This window comes from Myotis yumanensis, unplaced genomic scaffold, assembly GCF_028538775.1.
Source record: "Myotis yumanensis isolate MYYU_CA2020_CCGP unplaced genomic scaffold, mMyoYum1.0.hap1 SCAF_7, whole genome shotgun sequence".
NCBI classification, from domain to species: domain Eukaryota; kingdom Metazoa; phylum Chordata; class Mammalia; order Chiroptera; family Vespertilionidae; genus Myotis; species Myotis yumanensis.
Window position 1 is genome coordinate 35,129,324 of NW_027223758.1, and position 17,614 is coordinate 35,146,937.

The 17,614-nt window shown below is 47.8% G+C and overlaps 1 protein-coding gene across 2 annotated transcripts in view; it reads left to right on the forward strand.

The window, feature by feature from the left end:
• The first annotated feature begins 4,893 nt into the window (after positions 1-4,893).
• ZNF341 (zinc finger protein 341) overlaps positions 4,894-17,614 on the forward strand; it is a 50,551-nt gene continuing 37,830 nt past the window's right edge. For both annotated transcript variants that reach the window (XM_070420155.1, XM_070420156.1), the window contains exons 1-4: positions 4,894-4,970; positions 10,776-10,886; positions 14,029-14,225; positions 17,000-17,149. In XM_070420155.1, coding sequence (XP_070276256.1) covers positions 4,940-4,970; positions 10,776-10,886; positions 14,029-14,225; positions 17,000-17,149 — 489 coding nt within the window. In that variant the 5' untranslated portion in view covers positions 4,894-4,939. The remainder of the gene's footprint in view (positions 4,971-10,775; positions 10,887-14,028; positions 14,226-16,999; positions 17,150-17,614) is intronic.

A 17,614-nucleotide genomic window follows, 5' to 3' on the forward strand; every position in this document is an offset into this window, starting at 1 on the left:
AATCCTTCCTCTGAAAATAGTGGTAATATTAAATAAAGTATTAAAATATCCTCTGAAAAACACTGAAATGCTTAAAGCCTGGGGAATGTCTAGGTCAATTATTGTTTGAAAATTGATAACCAGTTAACAGAAAGATTGGATTATTGGAGGACCAAAGCTACTTATGACTTGAGGGCATTTGCCAATATTGAACCTGTGAGTTTCAGTTCATTAGCTACATAGGGCAAGAGGGACAGAACTGAAAGTCCAGGGCCTGCACAAGGTGGGGAGAACCTCCTCCTCACATTGAGCTGAGACCCCCAAAGTATTTCACCCTAAAGTTTTATGTGATAAGAACCTACTGCATACCCCACACTACTTGAACCTCGTTCAGCACGGCCAGGGGTGAACCTGAGGAGGGATGGTGAAGGATTAAAGAAGACAGGCAAGAGAATACAGTTGGAGCTAGGTAGGATCACTGTGCCTGGATGAGGAAATAGTGACACAGCCTGTAAGCCGAAGCTTTATTTTATAGTCAGATCACACAAAGCAAAACAAGGGGAGTGGTCAACACGTTTATAATGTTCTTGCAAGTTTCAAATCTATTTCCTTACTCAAGCCTTGTTTTGCAGCACTTGCTGCACCTCCACAGCCAATTAGCTACCTAGGAGCAAGGGAGGACTATCAGGTCAAGCTTAATTGCGCTAGGAGGGCTCTGCCCTCCAAGCTGGGACTTGTATATGGCTTTGCCACAGGTCAGTCCGAGGCTTGACCCTATAGCCGCTCCCTACAACTACTAGCTCCAAGTGAGTTCAGATAAATTTGCCTTGATGCTGAGAACAGTTGAAGGAAAGTCTAAGATCAGGGTGTTTGCCGGTTTGGTTTCTTTTGATGCCTTTCTCCTTCACTTTCAGATGGCTAGCTTCTCACTCACCATGTCCTCACATGATTGCTCCTCAGTTGACTTTGTCAAATCTCTTTTTTAAGGGCAACAGTCATTGGATTAGGGCCCACCTATATGACCTCATTTAATATTAATTGTCTCTTTAAGGGTCCTATCACCAAATATGGTCACTTCCGAGGTACTAGGATATCAACATATAGGATATCAACATATGAATTCTGGGGGACACTGAATTCAGTCAGCCCATAATACCCATCATGCTTTGCTGCCTCCTACCAATACCAACAAATCTAACAAGATGTCAGGGCCCAGCATTATTTTGCATGTCCTTTCTTTCCCTAGCAACTGGAATCTGGTTTAAGCTGCTCATGATTTCTCCTGTCCCCACAGGGAAGTTAACTTTTGGGGGGTGGCTGGAGCACTCATTATGAAGGGGGACACTGGAAGTTTCTTAAATATTCCCTCCTCCCTATTTGGCTCTATGCCTGTAATTACTACATTATTTACTCCAAGAGTCTCTAAGCTGTGATTGGATTAGGTTCAGTGCCAACCAGCTGGCCCTGAGGGAATGGGACATGGAATTGGTAGATTTTGGTAGAGGAAGAGATGGAGGTAAGGAGTCAAAAGTTTGAAGCAGGGGAAGCCTGCCTTGAGAACCTGTTGGAGAACCTCCCTGTAAGCTCAACAAGCATATTTGCCAGGTTACCTCTGTGCCAGGACCTGAGTTCCAACCAGAATGAATGAAGGACCTCCCCTGCTCAGAGGGCCCCCTATTGAGGGGGTAGAGAAAATACAAACTTCCAAAGGCTAAAGATTATCAAATGACAGGGGATCTCATCCAGGGAAAACAGGGAGAGCTTCTTAGAGGAGGCAAGAAGACAAGCTTCTATTGTTCCAAGGGTGGAAGATGACATTTTGACAAGAGAGAACAGCAAGTACAAAGGCCTGAAGAGCAGATAAAAATCAACTATTTGTATATGCACCTGGATATATAAAAATATGTGGAAAGCTGCCAAGCCTTGTGTTGGTAGAACTGTTTGCTGTCCAGTGCCTCCCAATGGCCCTGTTCATCTCTCCTTCCTCATCCCCCTGTACCCATACCTCACTTATTACCCTATTACTCCTTTTACAGTCCTTGGACTCCTTTCATTTTGACCTTAAGATCTTTGCACTTGCCCAAGAGGCCTCTCTGTTCCCTTTTCTCTGTCTGACTCCATCTCATTTCTCAGGTCCACCTCCTCACAGAGGCCAATCCTAACCACCTTTTCTAAAGGAGGCTCCCCTCCCCCCACAAAAAAAATTATTTGAAGTCATGTCACTTTTCTCTTTTTTTTCTTTCTTGTTTACAGCCCATCTTGCCTGCTGAACTATGACACCATGAAGGCAAATATTTTTATCTTCTTGTTCATGTATGTGTCCCTCCTAGCATGCAATAGGCACCCGATAAATATTTTTAATTAATTAAATGAATATGACTGTACTAATATGTTACTTGAATAATTTTTTTTAAAGAACAGTTATATTGAGAAATTCTTGCAGAGGAGAGATAATGAGAATCTGAGACTATTGGATCAATGGGGATGTTAAAGGAAAGAAAGGAAGGAGGAAACACTGGCCTTACTAGTATTCCTGCCAGAGAGGCAATGAGAAGGGGGGTTTAGGGCTTGAGGTGAGGCCTAGGTCTCCAAGGTTCCCAAAAAAGAGAGTGGGGCATGGAGGCTGGCAGGAGGGTGGGTTCTCTGTGAAGGACATTTGCTCAGGGCTCACTGTGCAAAGGGGAGACTAGAAGGAGAAGGAGGTAGCAGTGTGGGGTACAGGGATAGTGTTCAGGGCAGGACGGGGAGTTTACTGGTAGAAATAAGCCTTGAGGCATGTGTAAGTGTAACCGGGCAACCAAGGGGTCTGGGCTGCTTGTCACTACTTCAGCCAATTAAACAGAAACAGGGTGGAGTCATATATGAGCGTTTATTCCAACAATGCTGGCAATATGGGAGAGCAGCAGGTCATCCAAAAAATGTGCTCTGCACCCCACCATAAGTCAGCTGCTTATACTGGGCAGGACAAAGATTACGTGGGGAAGTAGGAATTATAGGCATGGGAAAGTACAGGTCATGCAGGCTGGGTGGGTGGGTGGGGAGGTTGGGGGTATTTGCAACCCGGCGGGCACCTGTGGGTGCCCAGACCAAATTACAGGTAATAGGGACTGGGGGTTATAAAGAGTGGGTGCCTCCAGAACTAGATTTCAGCCACGAGATTGTAAATCTTTCCATAATGATAGCAGTTCTCAGAAAAGGAGGATGGACTGCATTCTGATGTTAGCTCCCATATCCCAGGGTGTACAGCTCTCAGCCAGGTTAGAATGTATTTCCTCTAATCAGAACAGAACCATCATGGTTAACAGAGCATGCTTAATATTTATTATAATTATAGCTGGTCCTCAATACTCATTTCTGCCGCTAACATAAGCAGAGGGTCTGTAAGGCAATTTAACAGGAACAGGGGCTGGTAGTGTTCCAGAAGGACAGAGGAGTTTTGAAAAAAAAAAAATATATATATATATACAGATATATATATATGTTACTTTTAGGAGTTATACATTTACTTAGTAAATATAAGAAAATAAAAATTGTGATTTTTATGATTGCTTTGGATGAGGCTAAAATATAATGAAAATATTTAAAGACAAATCTATGGTAGCCCAGTTGGAGGCTTTGGCTCATGAGAGACATCACAATTGATGGCACCTCCCTGGTTCCCTCTCCCCACACCCCATACACACCCCAACTCTTTCTTTTCGTCCAAGTGTACTTCTTTGAAACCACGATCACACCTTGTAATTAAATAATTTTAAAGACCTCATGCTTGTCTGCTCCTCCCACCCCTGACTCCATGGGCATGCACCGCTGTGTCCTGGAGATACTGCTGTGTGAGACCCAGGTAGAGAAGCCCTCGGCAGCGGCCGTGAAGTGTCTGAGGGTCTGAGGAAGGGGCAGGAGGACCCTGTGGGATCTGCACGGGCTTTCTATGAGGTGGGGCTGGAGGTGGCGGAAGCGGGTATTGGGGTTTACGTGACAGCAATGGGGTTCCTGAGAGGCAGGGATGGAGGTCTGTGTGAAGAGGAAGTGGAGATGCTAAAAGGTGTGAATGGGGAGCGGGTTAGGCAATAGCCGCTGGTGAATCTCCGAGATGACGAGGGGTTAAGAGGCTGAGATGGGAGCCACAGTGGCTTCCACTGGGCCCATAGGGCTCCCTGTGGGAGGGGATGGGAGTCTAGGACAGCGGTTCTCAACTTGTGGGTCGCGACCCCTTTGGGTCGCCTAAGACCATCGGAAAACACATATATAATTACATATTGTCTTTGTGATTAATCACTATGCTTTAATTATGTTCAATCTGTAACAATGAAAATACATCCTGCATATCAGATATTTACATTACGATTCATAACTAGCAGAATTACAGTTATGAAGTAGCAACGAAAATAATTTTATGGTTGGGGGTCACCACAACATGAGGAACTGTATTAAAGGGTCGCGGCATTAGGAAGGTTGAGAACCACTGCTCTAGGAAGAGGGATGGGCTCTGTCGCACATTGGGGAGGGGTCCTGTGTTCATTGGAGGTCCCCGTGACAGAACTGGGAGGCCCGGGTGAGGTGGGAAGGGGGTGCAACAGTGGGGGATACGTGTGCAGTGGGAATAAGGTCCGTGTGGCGGAGTGGGGGGGGTCTCACATGCCACATGCCGTGGAGACGTGTGTGCGACAGAGTTGGAGTCAGGTCCAGTGTGGCGGCGATGGGACGGTGTGCAAAGTTGGGGGATTCAAATAAGGCGGGGATGTGGGTCCCCAGGCGCCGGTGACTGGATCATCCAGGCGGAGCTGGGGCGCCCCGGAGGCTGGGGTTCCCGCCGGCCAGGGCCAGGTTCCAGGACTGGGGGTTCGGCGGCGGCTCCCGGGCGCCCCCTGGCGGCCCCGACCTCGCCGCCGCCGCCGCCGCCGCGGCTCCCACAATGCTCGCGTGGCCCCGCTTGGGTTCCCGTGGCGGCGGCGGCTCCAAGATGGCGCAGACGATCTTCGAGGCCCTGGAGGGTGAGCGGCGGCGGCGGCGTGGGAAGCGGCTGTTCCGCGGTGCGCCCCCTCCCGCCGCGCCCTCGCAGCGCGGGGCCCAGGGCGCGCGGCGGCCGCGGGGCGGAGGGCGCCGGGGCCGGAACAGCCGGGGGGAGGGGCGCGGGCGGGAACAGCCGCGGGAGCCGGGGCTTGGGTGGGAGCCCCGACCCCGAACGGCGGCGGAGGGGAGGCTTAGGGGCGGGCGGGCCTCGGGACCGGAACAGCCGGGCAGAGAACGCCCCGGGAGGGAGCGCTGGGACCGGAACAGCCGGGGAAGGCTGGCCCGGCGGGGAGGGGGGCCTCGGGCCGGAACGGCACCTGCTGCCGGCGGCCGCGGGAGGGCTCCGGAGGGAACAGCCGGGAGGGTGGGGCCGTCCGGGCCTGGAACCGCGGGCGAGGGCGGCAGCCTCCTTCGGTCCGTGGTGTGGGAGCTTTTATGGGACCGGAGGGCCTAGGCCGGAGCCGCCCAGCCAGGCGTTTGGCCACGAACTAGTATTGAGCCTCGTGCTGTGACGTGGTCTCTGTTCAGACCAGCAAAGGACAGCGGCCTCCTGCGTGCAAGGCCAGGACTTGGTGCTCACAAAGCCAGCACACACAGGCGCCTATTTTATGCACCGTCTCGGGATGCCGAGTTTTACAAACGAAGACCAAGAAAGGATGGGTGCCGGAGTTGTGCTTGGCTGGGACGTGGTGTCCCAGGCCCACACCAGCAGCACTGGGCACCCACTGGTGGTCCCGTGCTCTGCAGGATCCGAACATGGGCGTGGGCCTCGGCCACAGGGAACTGTGGGCTTTGGAGACAGCAGCGCTGAGAGCCTCAGCGACTTCAGGGTCACGTCATAGGGTTGATGTTGGGGGGCGGAGGGGGGGCGACGCAGACCCACAAGTGTTCTTGGAGGGTGTGATAGGATGAGTATACACACATAATTAGGGTGCAGACTGAAGGAAGGCCGGACTAATGGTATGTGGCTGAGGCTTTGAGTGCTGCAACTCCCCCGGAGATCTCAGCCATGTGCCTTCACTTCTTGGAGGATTGGAGTTCTCACCATGATATAGGGTGTAACCCTTCCCATCTACTCATTGAACCAGACAGTCCCTGTCCCATAGTCCAGTGGAGAACAGATACAAGGAGCAATTATAGGATTACCATACAAAAAAGACAAACAGTAAAGGAAAGTAACCTCAGCTGGCATCGCTGCTATGATGGTGATGGATGTGGAGGGCCAGGGTCAGTGGTGGTTCTCTCTGGGGGGGGGGGGGGGGGGGGGCGGGGGGGGTGTCAAAAGGATGGGGTGAGGCCTGCTTTCTCTTAGGTTCCATGGGACTCATCAGTGTTTGAATTTTTACTGCAAGAATGTGTTTGTGTTTGAATTTTTACTGCAAGAATGTGTTCATGTATTGAGTGGTGAATAAATTAAAGAAAAAAATCAGTTCTTAGGACAGTGTGATGCATGCTGGGCTAGGGGGAGGGCAGCAGAACTGTGGGCATCTAGAGATGACTGGGCAGTGGGAACTGTATTTGCAAAGCTCTGAGGTGAGAGAGGTCTTTTAGGGATTCACAGAAGTTCACGTGGGTGAGCAGCTAGAGATGAGGCTTGTGAACTTTATCTTGGATTCAGAGTGGAGCTAAGAAAGGATTTTCAGCAGGGGAGCACACAATGTGATACATGTTTTATAAAGTTCACCCCGGCTGCTCTGAGAACAGACTGGAGGGGGCCAGAATAGCAGCAGGAAGGTGAATGAAATGACTGCGGTTGTCCTGCTGAGAACTGATGGTGGTGTGGGCCCAAGGGACTGCTGTGGGGTTGGAGAGAAAGTGAATCTGAATGATATTTAGGAGGCAGTGTAGGCTAGATTTGCTGAAGGAATAGAAATGGGGGAAGGGAGAGGAGATAGGTTGAGGGGAAAATCAAGGGGTGCCCCGGAGGCTGTGGCTGGGTGGACAGTGGTACCCTGTTCTTGATGAAAATTACTGGAAGAGGAACAAACTGGGGGGTGGTGATGACATTTAGTTTGAGTTCAGTTTATTTTTATTTATTGACTAGAGGCCTGATGCACGAAATTCGTGCAAGGGCCTTGGCCCCAGCCCCTGCCCCTGCCAGGGGCCTCTGTTTCGGCCTCCGCCCGCTGTGGCTTTGTCCGGAAGGAAGGACATCCAGTCTAATTAGCATATTACCCTTTTTTTATTATAGATTTTAGAGAGAGAGGAATGAGAAACATCGATTTGTATTTCCACTTATTTATGCATTCATTGCTTGATTATTGTATGTGTCTTGACCAGGGATTGAACCTGCAACCTTAACATAACAGGATGACTCTAACCAACTGCCTCTCCCTGGCCAGAGGAGTTTGAGTTCAGTTTAGATAGGCACCACTTTTTGAAAAAAGATTTTATTATTATTACTTGTTGTTAATCCTTACCTGAGGATGTTTTTTTTATTGATTTTTAGAGAGAGTGGAAGGGAGGAAGGGATGGGGGGTAGAGAGAGAAACACCGATGTGAGAGAGACACATCGATTGGTTGCCTCCCGCATGCGCCCTGACTGGGACCAGGATGGATAACTGCAACACTGGTGCATGCCCTTGACTGGGAATCGAACCTGCGACCCTTCGGTCTTTGGGCCAATGCTCTAACCACTGAGCAAAATGGCCAGAGCTATTTTGAAATAATTTTTTTCTGAAGATTCACATGCAGTTGTAAGAAATAATACAGAGAGCCCTAGTTGGTTCAGCTCAGTGGTTAGAGCATTGGTCCGAGGACTGAAGGGTCTCCGGTTCAATTCCAGTCAAGGGCACACTCCTCGCTTGCAGGCTCGATCCCTGGCCCTAGTCGGGGTACATGCGGGAGGCAACCAATCAATGTGTTTCTCTCATGTTGCTGTTTCTCTCTCTTTCTCTCCCCCTCCTTTCTACTCTCTCTAAAAATTGATGGGAAAAAAATATCCTCTGGTGGAGATTAACAAAAAAAAAGGAAAAAAGAAATAATAATAATAAAAAATAATACAGAGAGAGCCCATGTACACTTTACCTAGTTTTCCCCCAATGTAATATCTTGCAAAACTATCCTATCATATGCAACCAGTCAACAACACACAGAACAGTTCCATCACTACAAGATATTGCCCTTTTATAGCCACACCCACCTCCTTCCCTGGCCCCCATCCCTGATGCCCAGCAACCACTAGTCTGTTCTCTATTTCGAAAGTGTTTTCATTTCAAGAATGTCATGAAATGGAATCACACAGTATATATTGGCCTTTTTTCATTCATCATAATTCCATGGAGATTTGTGTACTGTTGTGTATATCAAAAGTTTTGTTCCCTTTTATTGCTGGATATACCACAGTTTTTGGTTTTTGTTTTCCCCCCAATATATTTTTATTGATTTCAGAGAGGGAGAAAAAGGGAGAGATAGAAACATCAGTGATGAGGAGAATCATTGATCAGCTGCCTCCTGCACGCAAACCGGCACGTATCCTGACTGGGAATTGAAATGTAACTTCCTGGTTCATAGGTTGATACTCAGCCACTGAGCCACACCAGCTGGGCTGTTTTGTTTGTTTGTTTTGAGTCTTTTTTTTTTTTTTTTTTTTTAAAGCTGGGGCAGTGAAACAAGGAAGGGCTTAGGATAGAAGAAGCAGGAGAGAGACCAGGTGTGGCTGCTTTGGTTCTGTAGAAATATGGGAAAGAAGTGAGCCAAGGCGGGGCTGCTGTCAGCTCACTGGAGAGTCAGAGAAAAGGGGGGCCTGGAGGCAGGTTCAAGGGGTTAGCCGGGGAGAGCTGCCGCTGTCCATTGCTGCCCTGGTTGCAAGTCACCTGGGGACACTTAGGGTTTAGGAGATGCATGCCTGTGTGGAAAGAGGGGAGAGGGGAAGGGAGAGCGAGCCTGGATATATCACGGCTTAAACATTCACTTGTTGAAGGACATTTGAGTCTGTTCCAGTTTTTTTACTATTATAAATAAAGCTGCTGTGAATGTTCAGGTACAGATTTGACACAAATGCTAACATACAATTTTGCATAAAACCGTAGAAGATTTACTGAAGCTCATTCAGGGAAGTATGAACTGCGATATTAGGGAGAACGAGTCTGGGGGTGAGTGAGGCTGCCCAGGGAAGTATAAGAGGGGAAGGAGAGTCCAGACAGAAGGAGCCCTTCAAAATAGAAACATTTCGGGGACAGACGGGAGAAGCAGAGCGTAAAGGAGGCTGGGTAGGAGCAAACAGAACAGAAAGGTGGGAGAAGACCCAGGAAGGTGATGTCCTGAAGCCGAAGAAGGGAGTGAGTGCTTCAGGAGGAAATGTCTGATAGTCTTCGGTGGTATTGGGGGAATAGTGGGTGAAGGAGGATTGGGAGGTGGAGGATGTTCGACGGCTCTCATCAGATGCTTGATGTTGAAGAAAAGAGGAGAGATGGGAACATGGGTTCGAGGAGGGGCATTCTCGAGAGACCTGTGTCTTGGCTCATGGGAAGGAGAGGGGCTAGTTGGTAGCGAGTGGTTTCTGAGGGAGCAGGAGGGGGTGGATGTAAGGGGGGCCTCAGGAGGGACACGGCCTGCATGGTAACAGGGAAAAGTGTGGATTCACTTTGGCTGTGGGAGCTAATGGTTATAATTGGCATTGCAGTTAGAAGCTAAGGCAGGTGTCCAGGTAAGAGCTGAGAGGTTGGGGACAGAGCATTGGCTGTGGGGACAGAGAGAAGGAGGCACCCTCTGGGTTCTTCGGGAGGAAGCACTGTAGGTGTGACGAGGCCTGTTCTCCAGCTAGTGACATGGCTGGACAAGTTTACTACTGTGAACCTCAGCAGTGACAACTAACTGGAAAACATGGAGATAGTCTGCTTCTCAAGAGTCCCCTGACTACAAATTAAGATTATGCTATTTTTTAAAAAATATATTTTATTGATTTTTTACAGAGAGGAAGGGAGAGGGATAGAGAGCTAGAACGTTGATGAGAGAGAAACATCGATCAGCTGCCTCCTGCACACCTCCCACCGGGGATGTGCACGCAACCAAGGTACATGCCCTTGACCGGAATCGAACCTGGGACCTTTCATTCCCCAGGCCGACGCTCTATCCACTGAGCCAAACCGGTTAGGGCAGATTATGCTATTTACTGAGGAACAAAAAAAGACAAGCATGCATTGGAAAACAGGGGAAGTAAGGATACCCAAGTGCAAACAGACTTGTGGGGTTTGTGGGGTGTGGATGGGGAAGACTTGGTGATTTTCACAGGAGCTGTATTAGGATTAGATTCAGCCATGATTAAGAGCTCAACCTATCAGTGGCTTAAATAGGCTAGAAGTTCATTTCTCTCATATGGGAGTTAGGAGGAAGGCATTCCTGAGCTATGAGGGTGACTGTGTTCTGCAAGATTCTCAGAGGCCCAGGATTTTTCCACTTTTTTGCCTTGCCCTGGGGCATGGCCCTTGTCCTCCTGATCTGGGATTCTTATTTTAGGAAGCAGATGGAGGGTAGGACAGATAAGGGGGTCGAATACCAGGCAGCTTTTAAGAAGATTTCCCAGAAACTGCCATAGGCATCCCATTGGCCAGAACTTAAACATTCCTTGGCTGCAGGAGTGGCTGGGAAGTGTAATCTTTATTCAGGAACCATGTTTTTTGGCCAAAGTCTTGGGTTCTATTGCAGTGGAAGTAGGAGAGCATGTATACCAGGCCACAGTCAGCTGTCTTTGCAGTGGGGGCCTTGCAGTGGGTCTGGCTTGTAAAGCTGATGTCAGAGCAGGATCCTGGGCCCACCTTCCAAAGAGGTTGCGTTTATTCTTTCAGGAATGGACAATCAGACCGTCCTGGCTGTCCAGTCGTTGTTGGATGGTCAAGGAGCGGTCCCTGATCCAACAGGCCAGAGTGTCAATGCACCCCCTACTATCCAGCCACTAGGTGAGTATCTGCTCAGGTTCACCAATGGGAAGGGTCAGTGGCTCCCCATGAAAACAAGTGGTACTCATGAGAGGATGTGAGAGTGGACTGCCCCCTGTGGTCCCCAGGATGTGCTCTGGTGTCGAACCTTCTCCCCTTCCTCCCAGGCTGGATGCTCAGGCTAATGCCTTTTTCTTTAAAAAAAAATATATATTTTTTATTGATTTTTTACAGAGAGGAAGGGAGTGAGATAGAGAGTTAGAAACATCGATGAGAGAGAAACATTGATCAGCTGCCTCCTGCACACCTCCTACTGGGGATGTGCCTGCAACCAAGGTACATGCCCTTAACCGGAATCGAACCTGCGACCTTTCAGTCCGCAGGCTGACGCTCTGTCCACTGAGCCAAACCTGTTAGGGCTAATGCCTTTTTCTGCTCAGCTCTAAGAACACCCTCTCCAATCACTTAGTGCGGTGGTCAGCAAACTACGGCTCGTGAGCCACATGCGGCTCTTTGACCCCTTGAGTGTGGCTCTTCCACAAAATACCACGTGTGGGCGCGCACGTACAGTGCTATTGAAACTTTGTGGCCCATGCGCAGAAGTCGGAATTTTGTGGAAGAGTCACACTCAAGGGGCCAAAGAGCCGCAGTTTGCCGACCACTGACTTAGTGAATGCGGGGATCATGACACCAGGAATGGCTAGGAGTCCTGATGCTTGGCAATGTTTGTACCTTTGACCCAGAAGTCGTTTCTCAGTCTCCCCTCTATGGAAAGAACAGGATGAGCATGACTCTCTCCAATTTACAGGCCATGCCCCTAAGACAGAAAAGTTCTTTTTCTTTTTTTAAATATGTCTTTATTGATTTTAGAGAGAGAGCAAAGGAGAGGGAGAAAGAGAGAAACATGGATGGGCTGCCTCCTAGGGATTGAGCCCATAACCAGGGTATGTGCTCTGACCAGGAACTGAACCAGCGACCTTTTGGTGCATGGGATGACGCTCAACCAACTGAACCACGCTGGGCAGGGCAAAGAACTTTTAGAGCCCTGTGTGAGTCTGTGTGTTCAGTTATTTATTCCACAAACATATTTGAGTACTTGGGAACCATGTTGGGAACAGAGAGATACACACCTGGGTTTGAATCCTTGTTCCTGGCTGTGTTTTTGGGCAAGTGAGTTAACCTCTCTGTGTCCAAGTTTTCACATCTGTGAAATGGGGGTAATAGTTCTACCTCATAGGAATCTTGTGAGGATACTTGGGATACTTTTGTAGCTGTTATAAATAAGAAATGCAAGATTCTTGTGGTTTTGTTATCAATGAGTTTGTGTTCTTATTTCCTGATATAAAGGAATTTAGAACAGGAACACTGATAAAAGCAAAGGCAGATTTACTGAGGCTCTGCAGAAGGTAAGAACACTGAGATAGGGTCCCAGGTTCTGCACGCCAAATGTGGGTCGTGGGGAGTTTTATTCCTTGGGAACACAGAAGTTGCAGGGGTTAACCAACCAGAGTGTAGGTTGGCTGGCTTTTTCCTTTGTAGGAATGTTGGGGTCCCACTGAAGTATGGGTACATGTCAGTAAAGCAAGGCATTCTGGGATTGTGCAAGACTTATTATGGGATGCAGGAAGGGACTTTCCCAACCAGGTATTGAGTTTGTCTCTAGGGTTTGTGGCTTGGCTTTAAATCTGAAAAACAACTTAAAAGAAGTCACGTTAGCCCTGGCCGATGTTGCTCAGTGGTTGGAGCATTGGCACATGCACTGAAGGGTTGTAGGTTTGATTCCTGGTTGAGGACACATACCTGGGTTGCAGGTTCATTTCCCATCCCTGGTCAGGTGCGTGCAGGAGGCAATCAGTCGATGTTTCTCTCTCACATCCATGTTTCTCTCTCTCTTTCCCTCCCTCCCTCTCTTTCACTCTCTCTGAAAACCTATGGAGAGAATATCCTCCATAACAACAACAAAAAAAGAAGTCAGGTTAATTCCTGGGCCATTGTTTTATAGCTATCTATTGATAACTGCCATAGTTCTGGCTTGGCTTAACTCGATGGAGCAATTTTTGGGAATATTTTATTCTACCTGTTTTAGTTTATACAAGATTAAAGTTTATTTTTCTGTTATATGAAGTACCGATGGGCATTTGGGGTGGGTATGTTGAGACCCAGATTCCTTTCTCGTGGCTGTACTATCCTCAACATGCTGCCTAGGATGGGTGCTCCAGCCTCTCACTTTCATTTCCACATTCCAGCCAACATGAAAGGAAGAAAGATGGAAGTGTCAGTCATACTCCTTCCTTTTAAGAAATTGCATAGACACTATACCTCTGGTCTTGTCCTGTTGGTCAGAGTTCAGTCAGTCACATGACATGTCTAGCTGCAAAGAAGGCTTGGAAATACAGTCTTTAACTAGACAGCCATGTTTCACACTGAAAATTGTATTGAGAGTGAATATTGAATGACAGTTTGACATTTCTGCCACAGCATGCCAAGTGCTTAGCACAGTGAGTGGCCTGTGGTAGGCCCTCAGTCATGTGTCCTGTTAAGTAGCTAATCATTTAGTTTTTAATTCATTCAGAAAACATCCACTGAGGGCCTCCTATGTGCCCAGGAGATACTGTAGTTATGGTGAAAAGTAAAACATATTTCTTCCCTTGGGGTCTCACAGGCTGGTGGTGATGGGAAAAGTGTGATATGAGAAGGCACTGTGGCCACTGCTTTAGGAAAGCTTCCTAGAGGAGGTGACATCTGAGCTGAGGCTTGTAGAACGAGTTGGTCTGAGTGAGGCAGCTTGACAGATGAAAACTGGATGCAAAGCCACAGAGGAGTGTGATCCTGTGGCCTGTTTGACAACTGATGAATAAATTGAGGCCGGATTCTGAATTTCTCAACTTTGAAGCAAACTCTCTTTACTATTTCCTGATGCTAATTTTTCGATACCTTCATGCACATGGCTGGATACTCCCATCGGTGCCTATGTGGTTGTGAAAGCTCCTAGGAAGCACAAAATTGGCACTTGACTCATGCACATGGAATCACAGAATGCTGTTAGATCTACTGTCCTCCTGGTCCAGATGCAGGTCTCCTCCCATTTCTCACTGTAATACCTGCTCCTTTATTGCTTTTCTTTTGTTATTCTGCTGCTGCTGCTGTGTGGTGTGACCCCTAGATGATGAGGATGTCTTTCTCTGCGGGAAGTGTAAGAAGCAGTTCAACTCACTGCCGGCGTTTATGACCCACAAGCGGGAACAGTGCCAGGGGAATGCCCCGCCGCTGGCCACAGTCTCACTGGCCACCAACAGCATCTACACGCCTTCGGCAGCACCCACAGCAGTCCAGCAGGCCCCACCTCCTACGAATCGCCAGGTATTCATTCAATTGTTTATTCATCCATTCAGCAAGTTTTGTGGGGGTTTTTTGAGCACCCGCTGTGTGTCAGGCACTGCAGGCATTAGGGGTACAGTTATGGACAAACAGCCCAAGTCACTGCCCTCATGGGTCTGAGTGAGACAGACAGTACCCAGATTTGTAGAGATATACTTTTTTTCAGGATGTTAAATGCAGGGGGATAGAGGATGTCATGACAAGGGTGGGAGTTTTTGCCATTTTTGTATATGGTGCTTGCGGGAAGGCTCTGTGAAGAATTGACATTTGAGCAAAGACCTAAGGAGATGAGAGAATGAGTCTAGCAACCAATTTGGGGAAGAGTATTCCAGGATATGTGGTCAGCAAGTGCAAAGGCCCTGAGGCAGTTGTGTGCTGGGTTTATTCTAGGAACAGCAAGGAGGTGAGAGTGGCTGGATCTGAATGAGTGAGGAGGAAGTTTGGAGATGATAAGCTCAGGGAGGCAACAAGGGGATCTTGGTAGATCATGTGGGACTTGTGGACTTTTATTCTGAGAGATAGGAGCCATTGGGGGGGTTTGAGCAGAAGAGGGATAAGGTCTGATTTTACACTTTAACTAGGTCACACTGGATGCTGTACAGAGAACAGAGTTTGATGGCAGTCAAGAGAGAAAGCCAGGAGTCAATATCCATGACTATATTGCACCGTTGTACAATAGGAGACTGTTGTACAAATCCAGGCAGAGGGTGGTGGCTTGATCAGGGTGATAGTGGTAGAGGTCGCGAGAAGGATGAGATTTTGGAAATATTTTGAAGAGCTTGTGGATAAATTGAGTGTGAGGTGTGAGATCAAGAGAGGTCAAGGGTGACTCCAGAGTTGGAGTTGCTAGTAACCAACATGGGGAAATGGCTAGGGGGAGATTTGAAGGGATGTTAGGAGTCCAGCTGGACATGTTGGATTTGAGATGCCCATTAGACTTTTAAGCAGAGGCCGCTGTGAAGATGCAGACAGATACATAACTCTGGAGGTCAGGGGAGAGGGCCCGGCTGGAGGTATCTGGAGAAGCTTCCAGAGTCCTCAGTCAGGTACACAGTTCTAGAGCAGAGACACCCAGGGTGGGGTCCCTTAAGGCAGTGGTCACCAACTGGTGATCCGTGAGGTCTGAAAGGTTGGCGGCCGCTGCCTTAAAGGATTAAAGAATCTTTATAAAGGGAGCTGGGCATGTCTCAGGATCCAGGTCAAGGAGTTAAATTTCCCTGACTTCTTCCTTATTTCTTTAAAACATTATCTTCATTCATTGTAGGAGACATAATTCTTGTCATCAAAATGAAAGACTTCATGCCCAGGCCCATAGGACATGTAGATTGAAACTTTTCAAGTTGCTACAGACATCTAACACTGAACACAGTTCTTTTTCTCACTCATTGAGTATGAGTTTTGTTATCAGAATATATTTCCCCCTCACCTTTTTTTTTGTTTGTTTTCAATAAAAGGAGAGGGAAAAATTCTCCCAGTCTTAGGCGAGAAAATAATTTCAGAACACAAACAATCACCCTGGCCAGGTAGCTCAGTTGGTTAGAGTGTCATTCTGATACAAAGGTTTGGTCCCCAGTCAGAGCACATACTAGAACAGGGGTGGGCAAATTTTTTGACTCGAGGGCCACAATGGGTTCTTAAACTGGACCGGAGGGCCGGAACAAAAGCATGGATGGAGTGTTTGTGTGAACTAATATAAATTCAAAGTAAACATCATTACATAAAAGGGTACGGTCTTTTTTTTTTTAGTTTTATTCATTTCAAACGGGCCGGATCTGGCCCGCGGGCCGTAGTTTGCCCACGGCTGTACTAGAATCAGCCAATGAATGCATAGGTAAGTGAAGCAACAAATTGATGTTTCTTTCTTTCTCCCTCAAATCAATAAATAAAAATTAGAAAAGAAAGCAACAGGTAAACAAAACAAAATACCCTTTCCATCTACGGATAGGAGCAGTCACTGCAGGTTTGACGTTTGACTCTCTCTTGTAAGATCTGCCTTTCATCCTCACTGTTAACCTGAGAGCATATTATTATTTTTATTATTCATTCATTTGTTTGAAAGTAATACATATTTCCCTTCTTTGTAAAAGAATGTTACAAATCAAGGCCTCTTTGGCACTATTCCTCTCCCTTGTCCCCAGGTAACTACTGACAAGTATCCTTCTCAACCTTTTAAGATACTTTCACATACTTATTTAAGTATTCACAGGAATTATATAATAGTATTATTTTGGATTTTTAAAAATAAGAGTACATAATGTACATGTTATTATAACATTTGATTTTTCATGCAATATCTTTTGCCTGCTGTATAGTATTCTACCCACGACTATATTGTACTTTTAATCCATTGAATTATAAGAAACAACACTGTGCAGAATACTCTTGTTCATGAACTCCCTGTGGACATGTGTGCTTCTCTAGGATAGATACCAGAAGTATTATTTCTGAGTCATAGGTTATGTGCCTTACAGGGAAGTATGACTTATTACTCTCATTTGATAGATAGGAAAATGGAGGTTCAGAGAGGTAGAGTGACTTGCTCAGCGTCACACAGTAGCAGGGAGCATCAGAGGTGGAAATGGAATTTAGGTCTGTGGGACTTCGGAACCCAGATCTTTTGCATCCTGCTCTCTGCTTCTTTCCAGAGCCTCACACATGTTCATTCTCTCTCTCTCTCTCTCTCTCTCTCTCTCTCTCTCTCTCTCTCCCTCCCTCCCTCCCTCCCTCCCTCCCTCCCTCCCTCCCTCTCTCTCCAGATCTCTACGTACATCACAGTGCCCCCGTCTCCACTGATCCAGACCTTGGTGCAGGGGAACATCTTGGTGAGCGATGATGTGCTCATGTCTGCCATGTCAGCTTTCACATCCCTGGACCAACCCATGCCCCAGGGCCCCCCGCCTGTGCAGGTAAGAAGGGGGCTAACTTTTCACAGGATCTTATTCCAGGCCTGCATGTTGCCTCCTGCAGATTCAGAATCTTGTAGAAAGAAGGGGGCATGGCCCCAGCTCTCCCCCATGCTAAGGAGGACAGCCAGCCTGCCCTTGCCCAGCCCTGTGGGTGGGAAGGCTGCCACATTAATGGGGACTGCCGGGAGCCGGTCCATCCTTGCTGCTTGACACAGTCGCTGCAGGAAAGAAACATCTGCACAGCATATGTTTCAATGGACCTGGCATATATAGCATACTGTTCTTAATATGTTTGCTCCCTTTAGCGTCATGTGTTTTAACCAAGGTCACCTCTCCGAGAAAGGTTGTTTCCCCAGGTGGGGATTTTTCCCGGAGGTTAGGGAGGGGATACAACCCCTTAATTAAGTGCCAGGCAGGTAGTTAAGCTACATAATCTTTACTCCCTGGAATGGAGATGAGAAACGC